Source organism: Temnothorax nylanderi, unplaced genomic scaffold, assembly GCF_030848795.1.
Source record: "Temnothorax nylanderi isolate EJ_2023f unplaced genomic scaffold, tnyl_v1.0 TNYL_tig0069_pilon, whole genome shotgun sequence".
Taxonomy (NCBI): Eukaryota; Metazoa; Arthropoda; class Insecta; order Hymenoptera; family Formicidae; genus Temnothorax; species Temnothorax nylanderi.
In genome coordinates this window covers 481,005-498,374 of record NW_027249131.1, presented here as the reverse complement: position 1 = coordinate 498,374, position 17,370 = coordinate 481,005, and the positions used below count along the sequence as shown (strand labels likewise).

At 43.1% G+C, this 17,370-nt stretch overlaps 2 protein-coding genes and 1 long non-coding RNA gene across 3 annotated transcripts in view; 1 reads left to right on the top strand and 2 right to left on the bottom strand.

The window, feature by feature from the left end:
• The window catches only part of LOC139773813 (uncharacterized), a 36,363-nt gene extending 29,893 nt beyond the window's left edge, over nucleotides 1-6,470 (top strand). Inside the window, exon 3 of the long non-coding RNA XR_011718428.1 lies at nucleotides 6,204-6,470. This is a non-coding gene — a long non-coding RNA (uncharacterized lncRNA). The remainder of the gene's footprint in view (nucleotides 1-6,203) is intronic.
• Nucleotides 1-7,103, bottom strand: part of Cad87a (cadherin 87A) — a 194,459-nt gene extending 187,356 nt beyond the window's left edge. The window contains exons 1-2 of the mRNA XM_071708534.1: nucleotides 6,926-7,103; nucleotides 4,809-4,956 (exon numbers count right to left, since the gene is read on the bottom strand). Coding sequence (XP_071564635.1) covers nucleotides 4,809-4,846 — 38 coding nt within the window. The 5' untranslated portion in view covers nucleotides 4,847-4,956; nucleotides 6,926-7,103. The remainder of the gene's footprint in view (nucleotides 1-4,808; nucleotides 4,957-6,925) is intronic.
• Nucleotides 7,104-7,722: 619 nt separating this feature from the next.
• On the bottom strand, nucleotides 7,723-16,546 carry His2av (Histone H2A variant). Its single transcript, XM_071708550.1, has 5 exons — nucleotides 16,390-16,546; nucleotides 16,166-16,243; nucleotides 10,960-11,073; nucleotides 9,538-9,667; nucleotides 7,723-9,203 (listed from the first exon to the last, which is right to left on the bottom strand). The coding sequence occupies exons 1-5, from the start codon at nucleotides 16,390-16,392 to the stop codon at nucleotides 9,142-9,144; spliced, it is 387 nt and encodes a 128-aa protein (XP_071564651.1). The 5' UTR covers nucleotides 16,393-16,546; the 3' UTR covers nucleotides 7,723-9,141.
• Nucleotides 16,547-17,370: the final 824 nt, after the last annotated feature.

The window sequence follows — 17,370 nt, the reverse complement described above, 5'->3', positions numbered from 1 at the left end:
GATATATAATTTTCCGCGAAGTTTATTTCAGAATAACAAAGAGATCTTTCGCATAAATTAAATTCGCATTAAATTGATGTTGAAAAGTTTTTTATCATCCGTCCGTTAAACGTTTCCCGCATAAAATCTCTGCTATTAGCATAAAATTTCCGACCCACTTCAAAATATTCGGTGATCAGCCGCTGCAAATAGAAAATTAATATTTCGCAATTTCGCAAAGCTTTATCACGGGGGCGCTAATTAGATTTTAATGCTATTTATAATTAACGATCGAGGCCGCATAAAAATTACCAAAATAATGTGACCGGCAATATGGAGCTTTTTCAATATAGCGAATGTTTACCGGCGGCACACATTCAGACCGATTCAATATCGTTGCACTTTGAGTTTCAACTGTTTTAATCGTTCGACCTGTATCCCACCTGTATTTCATTACTTTTTAGTCAGACTCACAATCAGACCCGGTATTGCCATTGTTACGGCCATATTCGATTTCCAACAGCAAGTTAAACATATTGTACTCGTTTCGAATTCATCTTGAAACATATTAGAAACTGCGTAGGACGGGAAAAAGCTTGAAATCTATTCTAACAACGACATTCTGAAGACGCATGTTAGCTCTTATGACTTGCATTCGAAAACACGGTGTTTCGAGCATTTGCAACTCTTTCGCGGCAAACCGGCGGTCGAAGTTTCCCGACCCGTAGACCCGGGACTTTCGTTCCGAGAACGATTCCGTGTTCGTTCCTGCATGAACACGCGGCCAGGAGATCCCTTCCACGCGGAATAGGACTTTCACCGCGCGGCGTTCGCCAGCGCCTCGATGACGATCGGCCGACCTTGCGTGCCGCGAGTACTGGTATTCAGATTACGCGGAACCCTGATACCAGCTCGCTTCAGTATTACAAGTCGATGAAAGATAGATCGGAGATCAAATCAGAGATCCCTCGGTCGCGAAACGCGAGATTGTTTCGACTCGAATGACTCACGTAATGACCGATGCGAAAAATTTAACTTTTCGATTCTTATTCTGTGATAATTATCTATAGTAATAAGTTGCACGATTGTAAATAGATGTGACTTTTACATGAATTTCGAGGATTGAAATTGAAACATTTATTTGAAATTCCTGCACTTATGAATATATAAAGTCATCTTATACTTATATACTTACCAATAAGAATTTTCATGTGTATTACATTGTCTTTAAATCATTTAAATATCGTCATTGTCTGCTTATTAAAAAAAGAGCTATATTACATTCAAATTAAGCGGCAGTTCGTATTTGCGAGATTTCTTGAATATATTTATTCGACCAAAACTTGCGTCGTTGCAACGGAAAAGTGGGAACAGAAAGAGGCAGAGGCAACGCGAAAAGGACGAAATTTCAAGCTCTGTCGTGATATTCGGTTTCAATTAAATCCGAGGATTCGCGCGCTTAATGAAAAATGTGCCGGGAACTTTCCGCTTGAAGCACTCTTCTCCTTCTCAGGGAACGATTATTGCCTCGCGGATGCACCGGTGCATCTCTCTCGGAAAGCCGTCGTTTTCTAAGGCTTTATAAAACGATATGCTCACGTTCCCTCAGAACTCAATGGCAACGGATGAATATCGAAAGCAAATCCGCTCGCTCGCTCGCCCGCACGTTTTCTATAACGTGCGATCCCGCTTCTGACTTTGTTTCGTTTTTAATTCGCGGGTAACTTTCACACGTTCGCAGAGGACGCAACTGTTATGCCAGACACGCTCGCGTGAAAAAGGAATAACCCAGCAACAACGTTCGCAGACCTATGGTGTAATTTCTTAACCCGTCCCGCATCCTGGTAATTTTACGCGCGGAGTTCCGTGCCATTCTCTTCCGTATGAAAGAAAGATGGCAGGAAACAAAGTGTAGCAAGAAATCGTGTCCGTTTAAATTGATAGAGATTGTTGCACTTAATAGAAATTATTAAAAACCTACAAGCATCAAGTAATTTTAGTATTTAGTACATTTAGAACTACTTCCTTGGAATTATTCGCGAAGGAATAGAGAAAATAAATCTCCCGGATACACAGGAATAATCGATGAAGGATCGCTTCGTAAAGTTGATTAAAAGCCGTTTTCGTCGAAACGACTATAAAATCACACGGCAAGATCGATTTTTCAAGTACGAAGTTTTTGTAGGACGCTCAAGGAGTATTCACAAAACACCGCGGAGCACCAAGAGTTAAAAAAAATACGCAGCGATATATCGTCGATTTAGCGTGTTTGTCTCGCGGAGTGGTCGAGGGTCGCGCTTGCTCAAGGGTCGAAAAATCGGTCCGGCACCGGCGACGGGGCGCCGTTTACGCGTGTTTTAAAATCAATGGGTGGTAAACGAGGACGCGATCGGCAAACAATACGCCCCGGCACGGAATATTGCGCCGCGCCGCGCCGCGCCGCTGCAATAACTCTGTATAACTTTGCTTTTACCTCGGCGAGAGCATACCGCCGAAATACGGCCGGGTAAATATTTGGATGCTTCTCCTTCGTATATAAAATATAAAATCCGCGAATGCGCAAAAAAACAACCGAGCGATATACGCGTTCTCGTGTTATTTTATCTAATTATTGCGCGCGCGCGCGCGCGACGAGGTAATCGCTGATTGTTTATTTCCATTAAAATGCGACGGTAACTTTTAAAGCGCTAAACGAGTTTACATCGCGCGGAATATTTCGTTTTTCATCGTGTACACGCCCTCGAATAAAGTAGAAAAAAACCTCTCTGAAATTTACTTTAATAACGCTCGTCTTGTACCTGTATATAAGCACCGTGAAAAATCTTGCTGCTTTTTTAGCGATATATCGTGGAAACTTTTACAAAACCGACGTAAATTGGAACAATTATGCAAATCATTAGACACGGCGAAGAACGAAGCAGTAATTATGAGAACGAGGATACCTTATACCGCTTCTCGTTATATTATTTCAAGGGTTAACGCGCACGATGCTCTCCAAACGGCAGCATATACACGGTGTTGCACCGGGAGACCGCACGGCGATCTCGGTTCATTATCGCGACTGCTCGCGAGGCGAACTTAGACCGCGAGTTCCGTAATTGCTCCCAGCGAGGTGTTACATCCGCGTGCGCGCGAAAACAAGCCCGAATTGAGTAAGGCGTTCGTGACCGGCGAAAGTTTGCATTAACGATATTACAGCGCCCCGTGGTGTGCCTGTGTAAATAGGATTCTGTCGAGTGGTGCGCATTTTCAAAAGATGGTCTTTCACAAGATTAGACTGCACGGTTTTAGTTTGGATAAGACTCGGCGCCGCAAAAAGGAAAATTGCACGCGTAATATCACAGCAGCGAGATCTTTTGAATTTGCCAGTGATAAAACTGGCGATGGAAAAAAAATTCCGATAAAACGGGCCATTACGGATAAAAATAATTATAAAATGTACGGCGTTACGTTATAATTATATTATGCTGCTCGTAAAAAAATTTATATCGTTAAAACTAAAATAGGATATCGGATTTATGATATTCGCGCTAGTAACATTCCAGATATTATTTAACAATCATTGTTAACGCTTAAAGGTTATTCGAATGTATATCAATTATTTATTATTTTACGTATGGGAACATTCGAATGGGGAAATTGTTTTTTTTTTTATGTAGCTCAGCTTTGTGTCGGTGAAATTCATTTATACATATATGCAATATTTTACAGTTGGATGTTTCCTCTTTTTTCAGTTCACAAAATTAAATGGTATATAAATATTAATATGTAGGTTATACGAATCGGAAACCGGTGGCACACAATGAGGAAGATTAATTAACATGGATGTAAAGCACGGTTCAGTGCAAAATCCACTGCATTTGAGAGACTAGAAATATATCTAAAAATTTTAATATATAGCCGCTTCTCTACAGCGAAATTAAACTTATTATTAGTAGAATATCTGACAAGTTTGACATAAATTTCCTCAATTCCGAGAATCGAGAAATCATTATTCATTTAATTTTTCATTATTAAACATTTTTAGAACTAATGTCAAACTGAAATCTCTATTTAATAAAGCAAAATCCATTTGGTGAAACTAAATAAAGGAAAAATCTTTATCTATTTAAATCTGTAAAATATAGCTCACTGAAAACCCCCATTTTCAACCGTTAATAATTCGCAAGCTATTAATTTTAATACTTTGATACTAGAAGCTTTCGATACTATATTTTATGACTTAAAATTCGATACTACATTTTGCGACTTAAAATAAATCTGTAATTTATATCCGCCAAAAATATCCGCCTTAGGTCATTCTAGCTCAGTTTTGTACACAAAAACACGGAAAAGATATATTCTCAAAATGATATTTGAATCTATAAAAAAGTATATAATTTTGAGATATTTATAAGCAAAATGCTAATTCAGACACTTTTTCGAGAAAGAAGAAGGAACGATTTCTTACGCCAATTATCATTATCATAATGCTATAGAGTGTAATTGCATTGATCGAGCATGCAAACGTATTTTCTTTCATACCAAGGTAATCACAAAAGTGAAAGAGAAAGCAAATTTGAAATTAATAGTTTAGCTACCCCGCCCCCTTTTTTTCTTTCACGTTCTCTTCGTATCCTCTATCTACATCTCTCCGTAGATCCGTTTGGGTTGCTTTTTCCACTATTCTCTTTCACTCTCAAGAACCAAACCCGGCTTTTCTAATTCTAATGCAAAAAATGTAAGGGCGCGCGGCTAAAACGGATAGACCTCACGTTCGGATCACGTTCAGCGTGCATCGCATGTAAAACGCGGCCGCTATATATACGCGAAAGGGCGAAGGGACTCACCGAGCGGCGACGGCTCGTTCCGCGTGTCTGCCCGTCATCCTCGAAGAATCCTAGGCCGGTCGTGCTGCGTGGGAAGACTCACGGCGGCGAGCAGATTACTCCATGCCAGGTGCCCGTGCGGCGCGGCGACGGCGACGCGCACACCAGCCTTCGAAGAAGCAGAAGAGGAGACGTTTCTCTCTCGAGCGGGCTCCGTTCGAGCGGGACGGAATGAAACGTGCCCGCCGTTTCGCACGCGAAACCCCAATTTTATTCCGAGCGTCACGTCGCGACTCGCGACGTCCGAGCGCGACGAATCTCGTTCGAGCGGTCGGAAGTTAGCCGCGTCCGCGCGCGCGAAGTTCACGGAATTCAAATCCAAGCTCGCTCGCCTCGCAAACGCGACGTCGCGTCTCGCGTCTTTCTCCTTCTTTCGCCTTCTTTCCTCCTTTCTCCGCGTAAAATATCAATCAATTCGTTTGTCTGTTTCTCTAACCGTGTCTCTTAATCTATATGAAATAAGCGCAATTTGATATGATATGTTAGACACGCGCGCGAAGGTGATGCGGCGCTCGATTAAGGAACTGAAGAAATTACGCTTTGATCGAGTTCCTCGCTTTCGATTACATTCGTAAAAGATCGAGTCAATTAAGCGAAGACTCGGTGTACTTTGATTTACTCAACTTCGTTACTCGCGAAAGTTGCGAAGGTAGGCGTTTGCAATTATCTACCCTCCATTTGCCCGGACGCGACCATAATTGCACGCATACACGTTCGTTAATCTTTACCGGCTCGGAGTAATTAATAATTAATCATTCGAGTTTGTAGGCGTAATTGGCTGGAATTTAATCGACTACACGGATAAACTGATTCGTTAGACATCAAAGTAACTTTAGTAACTAAAATAACGAATATCAAATATTACCCCCAAGTTACTTTCGGAAAAATATGAAAATGAATATCGTTTGATACGACGAAAAGCAGATTTCGCCACGACGCGACGTAGCGTGAAATATTTATCGATCGAATCCGATAAAGAGAAAGAGCTTCATCGACATTCTGTAACTTTTCGCGTTCGCTAAATTCAATAAATGTTGTTTAATGTCCTTTCCAATTGTTATAATAAATGATTACGTCGTCAACGTGCAGTCAACGAAAGAATTCTTTTAACATTTACGCTGTTAGATTAAAAAAATTAAGTTGAAAACGACAATGTATCAGAAATAACACTGCCCTTTCTGTCAAATAATACCCCAAACTATATTTCTCTCTCATTTACTTTCCGACGAATGTTCTCGTCGCAGATTAAAAAATAATTCACGATGTTAGAGAGATATTGAACAATTATAAAATCAATTAGATATTAATTATAATATAAAAATATGTAATAGATACAATTTGAATTATATTTTTCAGCTTTTCACGTTCATCAATCTCAAGCATCAAGCGTCAACATCGACATTCGTGTATCCTCAATGTAAGCATGGGGAAATGAAAAGAATTACCTGATATAAGGACTATTCAAAAATTGTTACAACGCGCCTTCAAAATAGCGAGCGAATCACCTGAACAACGTCACGCAAACGAAGACCGGCTTCAGCGGATGATTTTGTTCGCCCTGTCCGAAACAACACGGAACGACGCGACGTCGAGCGAAGCGAGCGGGAAAGGAAAGGAGAGACGGCGCGCGCTCTTTCCTTGAACTCTCGGATGCGAATTCCGCACGCGGCTGGCAGGCTGGCACTGATCGCGAGCAGGAGAGGATCGCCGGCAGGAAAACCGATCACGAACTCGCGCGCGCATTCAATTCAGATGCAGATGACGACGTGCGTACCGGCGTCAATTTCACGCGACAGCGAGGTAGATCGGATGGACGCGGCAACCTTCAGGGCGGTGCGCGTTTTTAAAACAAGTAGCAACGAGACGCACGCACGCGCGCGCGCACCTTTCTCGATCTCTCTCTATGAAATATGGAAGGACACGCGTCCTGCCGGGAGATACACACTCTCGCTCCTGTCCCACGCGACCTGTCACCGCGAGCCGAGTGCGCGCCCGGATCGCGGGGGCAGCGAGGTACGCGTCTGCCTGCGCGCGTGTGCGTGCGCGCGTGTGTCGCGCGTGTCGCAGCCGGCCCTTACCGAAGGACTTGCTGCTCCCCGGTGCGACGACGGCGTAATTCCCGGAGCGACTCCGACGACAAGCACGATCGCGAGCGTGTGTACGCTGCTCCAAGCCCCGCTCGGGCGACCGACCGACCGAACGAACGACCGACCGACCAACCCGACCGTACCCGTGAAAGGCGACTGCGACTTCACTACTCCAAGCGCCGCACCGTCGCGGGAGTGGGGGCAGCTCCGAAAACCCTCGCTCCGTTTCGCTCGCGCTCGCCAATGGCGCGGGCACTCCTTCCCCTCTGGCCTCCCGCAGCTATCACGCCCGGCGACCAGCTCAACGACAGTCGCCGGGGGGGGGGGGGAGAGCGTGTTAGCTTCGCGCGTCGCTCGCCAGACGGCGCCACCGCACGGGCGCGCCGCGCGCCAAGCTTGCACAGGATTCAGGGCCGTCGTTGTTACTCCGCAACGCAGGCATCTAAGTATGCATCTACATAATTTCGATATCCGGGCAATACCTGATGCCATCATGACGGAGTGAAATCGAAGCTTATTTATAAACTCGATGTACATATCCCACACAAAAAAGTATCACCTACTTTATCTCTCTCCAGTATTTTTTTACTTTGAGATAGGTGTATAAATACTCGCGATAAAAAAGCATGCAATCTTTTTTTCCTTTGACGAGTTCGGTCTTTCAACGATTTAATATTGCTTGTGAAAATATAAGTATAGCTTCCTTTCCTAAAGAATAGAATACGAATTTTTTTCTAATTAAAGATCTTGTATAAAGTATCATAGTAATTTATGATTTGTGTGCAGAGTTTAATAAAATTTATCTTTTATTATGAAAATGAACGTTTTACATATGGTGCGAAACCGTGTAGGTACAATAAAAATTATGCTAAATCGTAGGATTAACTAACTGACAAATATTGTTAAAATAAGAAAGAAAAATGTTTGGAGCGGAAATGAAAATCGGCACGTTCTTACATGTGCAAATAAATCTTCGAATTATTCGGTCGAATCGTTACATCTATTTCAGATTATTTTACAAGAAACGAATTCAGCCTTCGTTATTATTAAGATCGCAATATCTAGAAAATTTTGTTAATAGAACTAAACATTCCACAATCTGGTTCTTGAAATAAAAGGCTCATTTAATTTCAGAAGCTCACAAAACTCAATATTCATGTATATGTTACACGAGTTTTATGTATGCAATTAAAAAACTATGTACAATCGAGTCACAAAGTTAAACTTTCAAACTTTGGAATCGTTGCTATTTATTATCGGAACCCTATGTAATAATCATCGTGATTCTAACAGGAGGAAAGCGCAAGAAACTTGTAAACTGGTGAACGTGCAACGAGAGACGATTTAATATCTAAGTAGCAGATCAAAACTTTAGTATGTACTTTTATACGAATTTGGCCAAGTGGAGTTATTTGATTCCAAAATTATATTGGAAGTTATGCGTATAAATGTCCGCTATTTCTTCTCCTTCTCTTTTGTCGTGATGAATTCGACGTAAGGAAATCTTTACTGTTTATAATCCATGTATTATAATTCTACTGACATAAATGTATATATGTAATAAATCTAAACACACTAAAATTCATCTGAAATAATTAACTGAACTGCACAATTCATGTATATTCATGTGTACGAGATTGTGAAATGAGAGCGTTACTACTTGGGAGCAAAAAACCTCCTTCAGTGGCACATGACGCGAGTCAAAGGCGAAAATGAGACAAAATTAACGATGGCGGTTTGATAAAGTAATCGAGTTTCGTTCATAATGGTAAATAATTAAACGTGGTAATTAAACAGGCTTTCACACGTCCTCTGATGTTACCGCGATGTTCAAAAATTGCAAACTGTACCAAAGACTGCCATCATCTCGAGCCATGCTACAACGCATCGCTCGCAACACACAAAAAAAATTTCCTACACTCGGCCTAGAATCCTCTCTCTTTCTCTCTCCCTGTCTTGTCCGTTTGTCAATTGTCAATGAACATTTGTCTTTTCTTTAACTCTCATTTTCTTTATCTATATTAAATTATATCTCAATATACTGTTTTATTTATTATCTATATATATATATATATCTATGTATATATCACGCCAGTCTCGCCTTCGATTTAGTAACCTAGGTACACTTTGTTGCAACAACCACTGGACCAACTCCTCCTCCCGTTTGCCCACGAATCTTGAAGTGTTCAATGTCAATTATCGCTAAATTATGCTGGCTTCTGCGAACCCTTCTTGCCGATAAGTGATTTGTGGATATGTGGAATAACACCTGCAATCAAACAATGACATATATGTATAATTTCTTTCTCGTATTCTCATTGGTATAATTTGTACAAAAAGAAAATATCACATTAGCGATAAACTCTATGTATGACAGAAACTCTGAATATACTGCTACGTACAAAATTCATTTTAAAAAAATGATAATTTTCAAAATTATAAACTGTTTAGAACGATTAAATTGTACTAATGATGTATAATTATATTAATTGCATTTATTAATTATTATTGCAATTATTGATGTATAATTATATTAATTATAAATTGTATTATAATGATGTATAATTATACAAGTTATAAAAAATTTATGAGAAGAAACGTACCTCCTCCTGCAATAGTTGCCTTAATGAGACTATCTAATTCTTCGTCACCACGTATAGCGAGTTGCAAATGTCTAGGTGTAATACGTTTGACTTTCAGATCCTTTGATGCATTTCCCGCCAACTCCAATACCTGAGCAAAAAGGGAGCACAATCGTTTAATGAACCATTTGAAATAAAATAAAGTACATCGGTAATAATTTCATAATTACACAAATAACGGAAGTAATAAGCTATATAAAAGTCATTATTCGTCAATTGAGGAATTTCTTGCAATTTTAATTTCAATAAATATACAGGGTGACCCATTTTTAATTTTTCTTTAAAATGTATTGTTCAAGAAATATTTGAGATGGGCACTTCAAATGGATCACCCTGTATATCGTCTTTAATATTTAATCAATTTAAAACGCATTTAAAACTCAAAAATAAAAGCGGGAAAGACAACCATGTTTTTAGAAACTGAGACGCTATCGTATTCGCCGGGATTATAATGACTGTTCTCTGCCTGTATTTTAATTCTTTCTCCCTCTCTCCACCTCTATTCGATGTCCGCTCTTTCTTTGGGTTCCTCTTCCTGAGTTTGCATTGATGAGAACATTATTTGATATTAATATTTAATTATTTAATTATGTATTTACATTGTAAGCAATGTACACTGGCGCCGTTAGCTATAAACTTGAGGGGAAGCTTTAGAAACTAAAAAAAAAAACAAGAAACAACATAAATAAGAAATAAAAAGAGTGCAGTTTAAAGTTCAACTTATTAGGGTTTTCAGGTTACACATGTAAACATTATTTTAATTTATTCGAATTTATTTATCACATAGGTATTTGCATCTATTGGGAGGAACTCGTCTCCCTTGTTCACCTAACGGCGCTCGTGCAATGTAATTGTGCTGTCAGTCTAAATTTATGTCAAATCGTATCGTTTCTAATTGTAAGTATAATGAATAATAGTTAAATTATAATTCAACGATTAAAGATTAACGACATTTCCTGATGATTCTTTACAAACGCACTAAGTATTAACATTGAGAAAAGCATTGCGATACATTAATGTTTCCCTTAATTAACTTCGATCCTATCATCACAAATGATCTCGTCCATTTCGTCGTTATCATTTGTAATATTTACTATTCTTTCTACGTATTTTTAGCTTGAATCATTCTTATCTATCTATAGATAATTATAAATATTTATAGATATTTATAGGTCTCCTTTCGTCTTAAATATTCTGACAATATTCGACAATTGTCGAATTATTGTTTGCATGAAATTCTCTATCTTGCGAGATATTACTCCGAACTTAGTGGAGTCTCGATTTCGGTCTCGGTTACAATATCAGTTACAATCTCTCGTATTCTCTCTTTCGCTCGCGCTCGCTCTCTCTCCCTCTCACACATACACATATATGCTCACTTACCTCGGCCGTAAGGTATTCCAAAATGGCCGCGCTGTACACCGCCGCAGTAGCGCCTACCCGACCATGACTCGTGGTTCTATTTTTCAAATGCCTGTGAATTCTGCCTACGGGGAACTGCAATGAATCGGTCGCATTAGCCCGCGTTTTCTTTGACCCCGGAACGCGAATTTCGACGAGGTTGACGAGAGTGCTGCGAGCCTCGTGGCCCAACACCCGGTATATGTTCCTTACGCGTTGAAAGACACTGACGTCACTGTTACGCAGAAATGTATGTAATACGTGTGTAGTGATATAAAAAGCTCTCTCTCTCTCTCTCTCTCGGTCCCGCACTTGGACTTTAGGTTTCAGAACGAAAAAGGGAACGACCGTTCGACCACCACGTAGTTATGGTAAAACTTAATAAACATCATAACCGACATCTCTCCCCTCTCCACTTCTCGCGTACGTTGTCAAAAATATATACATGAGGTACACTCGACTTTTGAAACGAGACCGAATATTGTGTCTAATTCGGACGCTCTAAGTTGCGCCGCAAAATTTTATTTTGCTACTTACATTATTATATCAAAGATTATATCCCCGGTGTGAAGATATAAGAGGAAATATTTAAAAAATTAATACTAAGTTTGTACCTTTAAATTTATACTTTTAGATTTATGCCTTTAGATTTATTTATGCTGAAATATTGTTGAACAATATTGCCTAATATAACTTTACTATAGGCAAGACGCGAGAGAGAAACATGTAAGAATGCACAAAGAATATATGTTTTCTCCCAAAAATAAAAAAACAAATGAAATAACTAAAGCGTTATAAGTAAAGAATAACGTTATAAATATATCGTTTATCACCGAACGATAAATCTGATAAAAATAATCAGTGAGAAAACTGAACGTCGTTATTAAGTAAAACATTTTGGACGAAAAACATTTAAAATATTAATTAGATAGAAATGATAGAAAAATTTACGTAAAGCTCATTAATTTGTAAGCTCCGAACTTTCAAAATTTTCCGTTTTTGTTCGGGAGATTTCGAGTCAAGACACGAAGTACGAGCAACTTGCGATATGTGAGCTATATTTGGAAATGCGTTCAAGAGTTAATAATTATTTTAAACAGTTCCTAGTAAAGCAGATAATCGCTTGTCACGTGTTAAGAAACACCCTATATATACCTAGCGAATGAAGACGGATAAAACTACGTAAATGACGTTTGATCTGAACGTAGCGCTCATAGCGCCAATAATGTTCTCGGCGGATTCAATGCGTTTCAGGGGCGATTTCTCCACGGGCGCGTGAGGCTCCACAAACAAAATTTACTCCAAAAGTTATACTAATAAAAAAAAATAATTAAAAATACTAAACAAAGTGTCAAAATTAAAAATTAATGTATTACGTTCAAATAACTTGTTACTATCAAATCCTCACAAATATGGCAGTCTTAAATCTATAGTTTATTGCTCGCTGAATATTTATATCACTTGAAAATCGTGTATCTTACAATCTTTGACACGAGCAGAATCGATATCAGTGATCATGATAATAAATAGTAACTGACCGCTGTTACACGTCGGGTTTAATAACATCGGTGGTTCTTAGGCTGGCAAATCACAGCTATTCCCTTCTTCTGAAGAATGAGTGTGATTGGCTAGTCTAAGAACTACCGATGTTATTAAACCCGATTAACGGCGCCGTGTAACAGCGGTCACTGACTGGCGATGAAACTAACGCGATATTAGTCGGCAAGGTATGCATTAGTTTATAATTTATACGTTATTTTGTTATGTGCGTTACATTTGCGTTATAATTAGTATAACGGAATGACACGAACGGAAATTAATTTAATTTGGTACTCCAAAATTCGATGTATCAATAACGATATCGATTACTCATGCTAATAATTGCAAAATTCCGAAATTTTTCTTCGCGCCTGGGGGTCTTAATCCGCCACTGAGGACACGTCTAGTGACTTCTGCCGGAACCTCTGCGTCAGTAACGGCCGAACGTTTTCCGGACGGGGTCGGCTCGCGTCTACTATCCGTCCGCGCGACATCCGGCCGCCGTCGGTCACGGCGGCGTCGGTAGCTTCTCTCTCTCAGCCGAGGCTGAATATCGAGCGATAAGGTGACGGCACGGATTTCCGCGACGCGTTCCGCAACGCGGCCGGGACGAGCCCCGGGTTCCTCCTCCGCGGCCGTCTCGTCGCCGGGAAGTCGCGTTCATTCGTTCTCGCCGGAACGTCCCGGGCACATTCCGCCTCGTCATTTCGGCATTCCGCGTTGTTCCGCTGCAGGGAACGCTATTTCTTTCTCTCTTTCTCTCCCCTCCTTCACGAGAGCGAGAGAGAGAGAGAAAGAGAGAGGAAAATTCCCGCTCTTCTCTCGGCTCTGTTCGCGGAACCCGCGCGAATATCAGACCTCGTCCCGTTCTCATGCTACGAATATCGAGCGGGACGATTTGGCTCGCTCTTTCTCTCCGTCTCTCTCTCTCTTTCTCTCTCTCTCGCGCTCTCGCTCTCTCCTTCTCCCCGCCGCTCCTCTATCTATCTATCTCTCTCTCTCTCTCTCTCTCTCTCTCTCGCACTCCCGTCGCCTCTCCAGCTTTTGGCACGAAGTTTCGTCATCCGACGCACGCCCCGAGACGCGTTTAAGAACCTCGCTCTAGAGCGTATCCCGTCCGCTGCTCTAAAATTCTCGCTCGAAGATTCTCCCATGCCGATCGCGTAGGTGGCTGGTCCCCCTCTCCCCTACCCCGCCCCTCGCTCTCTCTGAAGCGCGGTCGATATTGTTGCACAATAATTTTGTCACCACTGATACCGGGCTCGCGATCGACACGTCGAAACGTCGCGTTTCCAGAGGGAGACTGGGTCTGCCATAACAACGAGAATTTTGTGTACCGTCGGGTTGTCGGGAAAAATTTAAAACCGCACCTGAGTCGAAACCTCGCGGATCTCGCGCACATTTGTCACAGAACGCAGCTTCGGCGTTTATCGAACACCCGGCGTTTTCGTTTTTTTTTATTGCAATCGTTTATTTAACTCGGAGATAAGATTAACGATTTAACGAACAATTAATCCAACAATTGGCTGGAACTTTTATTTTCACAAGAAGCACCATTCGACGAGTCGTAAGTAGCCGGGCAATATCCGGCTATCGATCGAGACTTGTTGAATACTTGTTTAATTTTTGCGCGATCTGTACGCAATCCAAAGTACGACAAAAGTATAATTCGCCTCGCAGAGAGTTCCCCCGCCGGCGAAGCGTCGTCGTCTCGCGGAGCGAGGCACGGCTGTAATCTCTATCCGAAAACGCGCGATATATCGGAAGCAATCTTATTTGCCAAATGTTACTGGGCGACGAAATTATCGCGCCGGAATATCGACTCGAGCGGTGGCGTATATCTGCCCACCGCGTCCGTCGTCGTTTGCGTTGCCGCTAAATCGGCTAAATGTAGCCCACGTACGTCGCGTCGCGTCGGTCTCCTTGTAAACAAAGGAGGACCCGATCGCATTCAACGTTAAACACGGATACGGCTTCTGCTCATCGGCGTGACACCCGGGACGGTTCAGTTAAATATTTAAACAAGAGACCGCGTGATCTCCGGCGTCACAATTAAGAATTCTAATCGCGATCGTGGAAACGCGACGCCGCCGTCGATAACGTATCGAATACGGGCTAGGAACTTTTTAAATAAATAACGGATAACCGGCACTGGCTTGATCTCGCGGACACGTTATTTTTATTCACTTCTCTTTTTTTTTCGTCGATACTCGTAATTTTGTCGCGATACGCGAAATGTTTCGCGAAAAATTTAAAAAGATTGTTTAATTTAAAAAGCACCGCCGCGGTGCTTCTATTTTAATCCACTTGAACGGTGAAAATAAGACACTGTTTAATTATCAACTTATTTAATAGTTTACAGTAATAACAAATCGAAGCACGGCGTATATTTGGACCTGTGGAGATAAGTTTCGAAAAAAAAAAAAAAAAAAAAATGCCTCGCTGGACATCCCGTTTATTTCCATCCCGCATTACGCAACATCGGTTTTGTTGGGCGGAATTTTGTTACACGGATCGTCAAATTGCGTTAGCGAAAATTGCATACCGCGTCGAGTGGGATGTATTCCACGCGCGCTGTCACAGGCAGATAAAATTTACTCCGAGCGATGATCTCTCGAAAACAACGCCCTTTGCGTTAATTAGTTATCCGATACGGACAATATAAAACGAACGACGCGTCGCGATCGAGGAAAACGAGTCCCGCGTTTCGAATTTGCGATTCTCGCGCCCCGTCGGTTCGATCGACCGTTCCGATGCGGAATCGTACCCCGCGTCCTTAGGGGCACGACAAGGAGAGAGAGAGAGAGAGAGAGAGAGATAGAGATAGAGAGAGAGAGGGGGGGGGCTAAGTCGACGGATAAAACGCGATTGCACGCGCGCGATCGATGGATATTCGCTGTCGCGACGAACGTAAATACGATAAAAAAAAAACAAGCCGGCCGCCGCTCGGGCGAGTACCGATGACAATCGTCGGTCGCGGCGATCGCCCGGGGAGAACGGAAAACAACAAACGGCGAGAGCCGCGGGCGCGGGCCGCGAACGGAAACGACGCCTTCGGCCGGCGTTGGTCAGTTGCGACGCTCGTCCGCGCGGAAGTCCCGAGTTCCGGAGCGAAAACCGATCGTCGATTAACGGCGGATCGCTGAGGTCGCCGCGCGGGGTCGAATAATCGCACCGAAACGATCCATCCCCGGGCGGCGGAGGGAAAAGGGCGAGAGAGAGAGAGAGAGCCGGTCGGTCGGTCGGCCGCGTTTGAAAACGGTCCGCGGACCGCACGCGAGCAATTCGAAAAGTAAACCGTTCCGCACGGCCGTTTCTCGAAGGTTCGGCGCGGCGCGGGTAGAGCGAGAAACGGGGCACCGCGTCGCGTCCGCGCGGCGCGTCCGGACGGCCGGGGAGCCGCCGAAAACCCGCTTCGCCGGCCGCGGGGGCCCCCGAGAGTCGGCCGGGCTTTTCGCGCCAACCATGATGATTTAACCTGCAAAGCCGCCGCGGCGATGAAGCGCACGGGGAGGAAGAAACGCGGACGAGGTGCCGGGACGTGTGTGTATGCCGTGCCGCACCGGGGAAATCCGCGTGCTCCGTTCGCCAATCGATCCCCCGCCGACGGGTGTTACGTTAGCCGTCGTTGGACGTCGGCGCGACTCACCTGCAGGCCGGCCCTAGCCGAACGCGAGACCGCCTTCGCCTTCGCCTTGCCGGAGTCCTTGCCCGCCTTACCGCCAGCCTGTTTCGGACACGAAAATCACGGTTAATTCGCGAGATCCAGCCGCGAAACTCCGTCAGGGGACGGAGGAGGGTCCGCGGCGCGCGGGGGCGCCGCGGGCGGCCGCGGATGGCCGTCGTGCGCGTCAAAAACTCGCGGATACTCACCATTGCGCGACGTGGATATTCGGCACTTCACACAGCACGAAAGACTTACGAGCAGCCACGAACGACGCCGTCTAAACGCGACGAGCCCGCCAAATGCGCTTGGCGCTGCGGGCGCCTCCCGCGGTCGTGCCACGTGACCGCGCGTCAGCTAATAGGAGCGAGGCTGCGGCCGAGCGGGGCGCCGCCTGGCGGCGAACTCGCCGAGTTATCGCTCGAGCGATAAACGGCTCTCGCAGGGCAGGCTCTCGCTGGCTCTCGGCTCTCGGGGCTCTCGTCTCGGGTGGCCCGTGCGCACCATGCGGCATGCGTATGCGCCAACAATTCTCGCTCGCCTCGGCCTGCCTAGTGCCTGGTCGTACGTCCGTCGTTCCCTCGACGGACCACGCTGGGTCGTATGAATAAAAATGAAGTAAACAGAGGCGAACGAACGCGCGGCGCGTTCGCTGTAACTCGCTCGCGCGGGTATCTCGCTATAAAAAACCGAGCAAATACCTTAATCGTGTTTAACCGAGATGACGAACTATTATCTTAACTTAAATATTACAACGATAAGTTATTGTAGCTAATATCGCCGGGTGTTGCCAAGCATATGGTATACGTCGCACGAAATACATTAAAATTTAGTTATCGATTTTATTTTCCTTGCGTATGTCAGTTATGTTTTTCTCTCACAATGTATAAAACTCGTTTCTGATTTTTATGAACGATAGAAAGAATTAAATGAGCAGAGTAATGTTTATGTAATGATTATGAAGAAATGTTTTATACATTAATGTTTGAATTATCGATTATAAACACAGATGTGTATATCAGATGGGATTACATCATAAACAATCTGTTCTTCACATCAATAGTATCGCGTAACGATTGTGTTATCAACAACGATAGTTCGATTATTCTCGTGGTACACGATATGTTTGTGAAACGGTATCAGTGAAATGTTATCGATAATAATTAATAAAAGTATCGTGCAATAGCATA

Coding starts and splice junctions, on each gene's coding strand:
- His2av (XM_071708550.1), bottom strand. Junction 11,074..16,165: donor CGGCTAGGGCCGGCCTGCAG/GTGAGTCGCGCC, acceptor GATTCATTGCAG/TTCCCCGTAGGCAGAATTCA. Junction 9,204..9,537: donor GGCAACTATTGCAGGAGGAG/GTACGTTTCTTC, acceptor GTTTGATTGCAG/GTGTTATTCCACATATCCAC.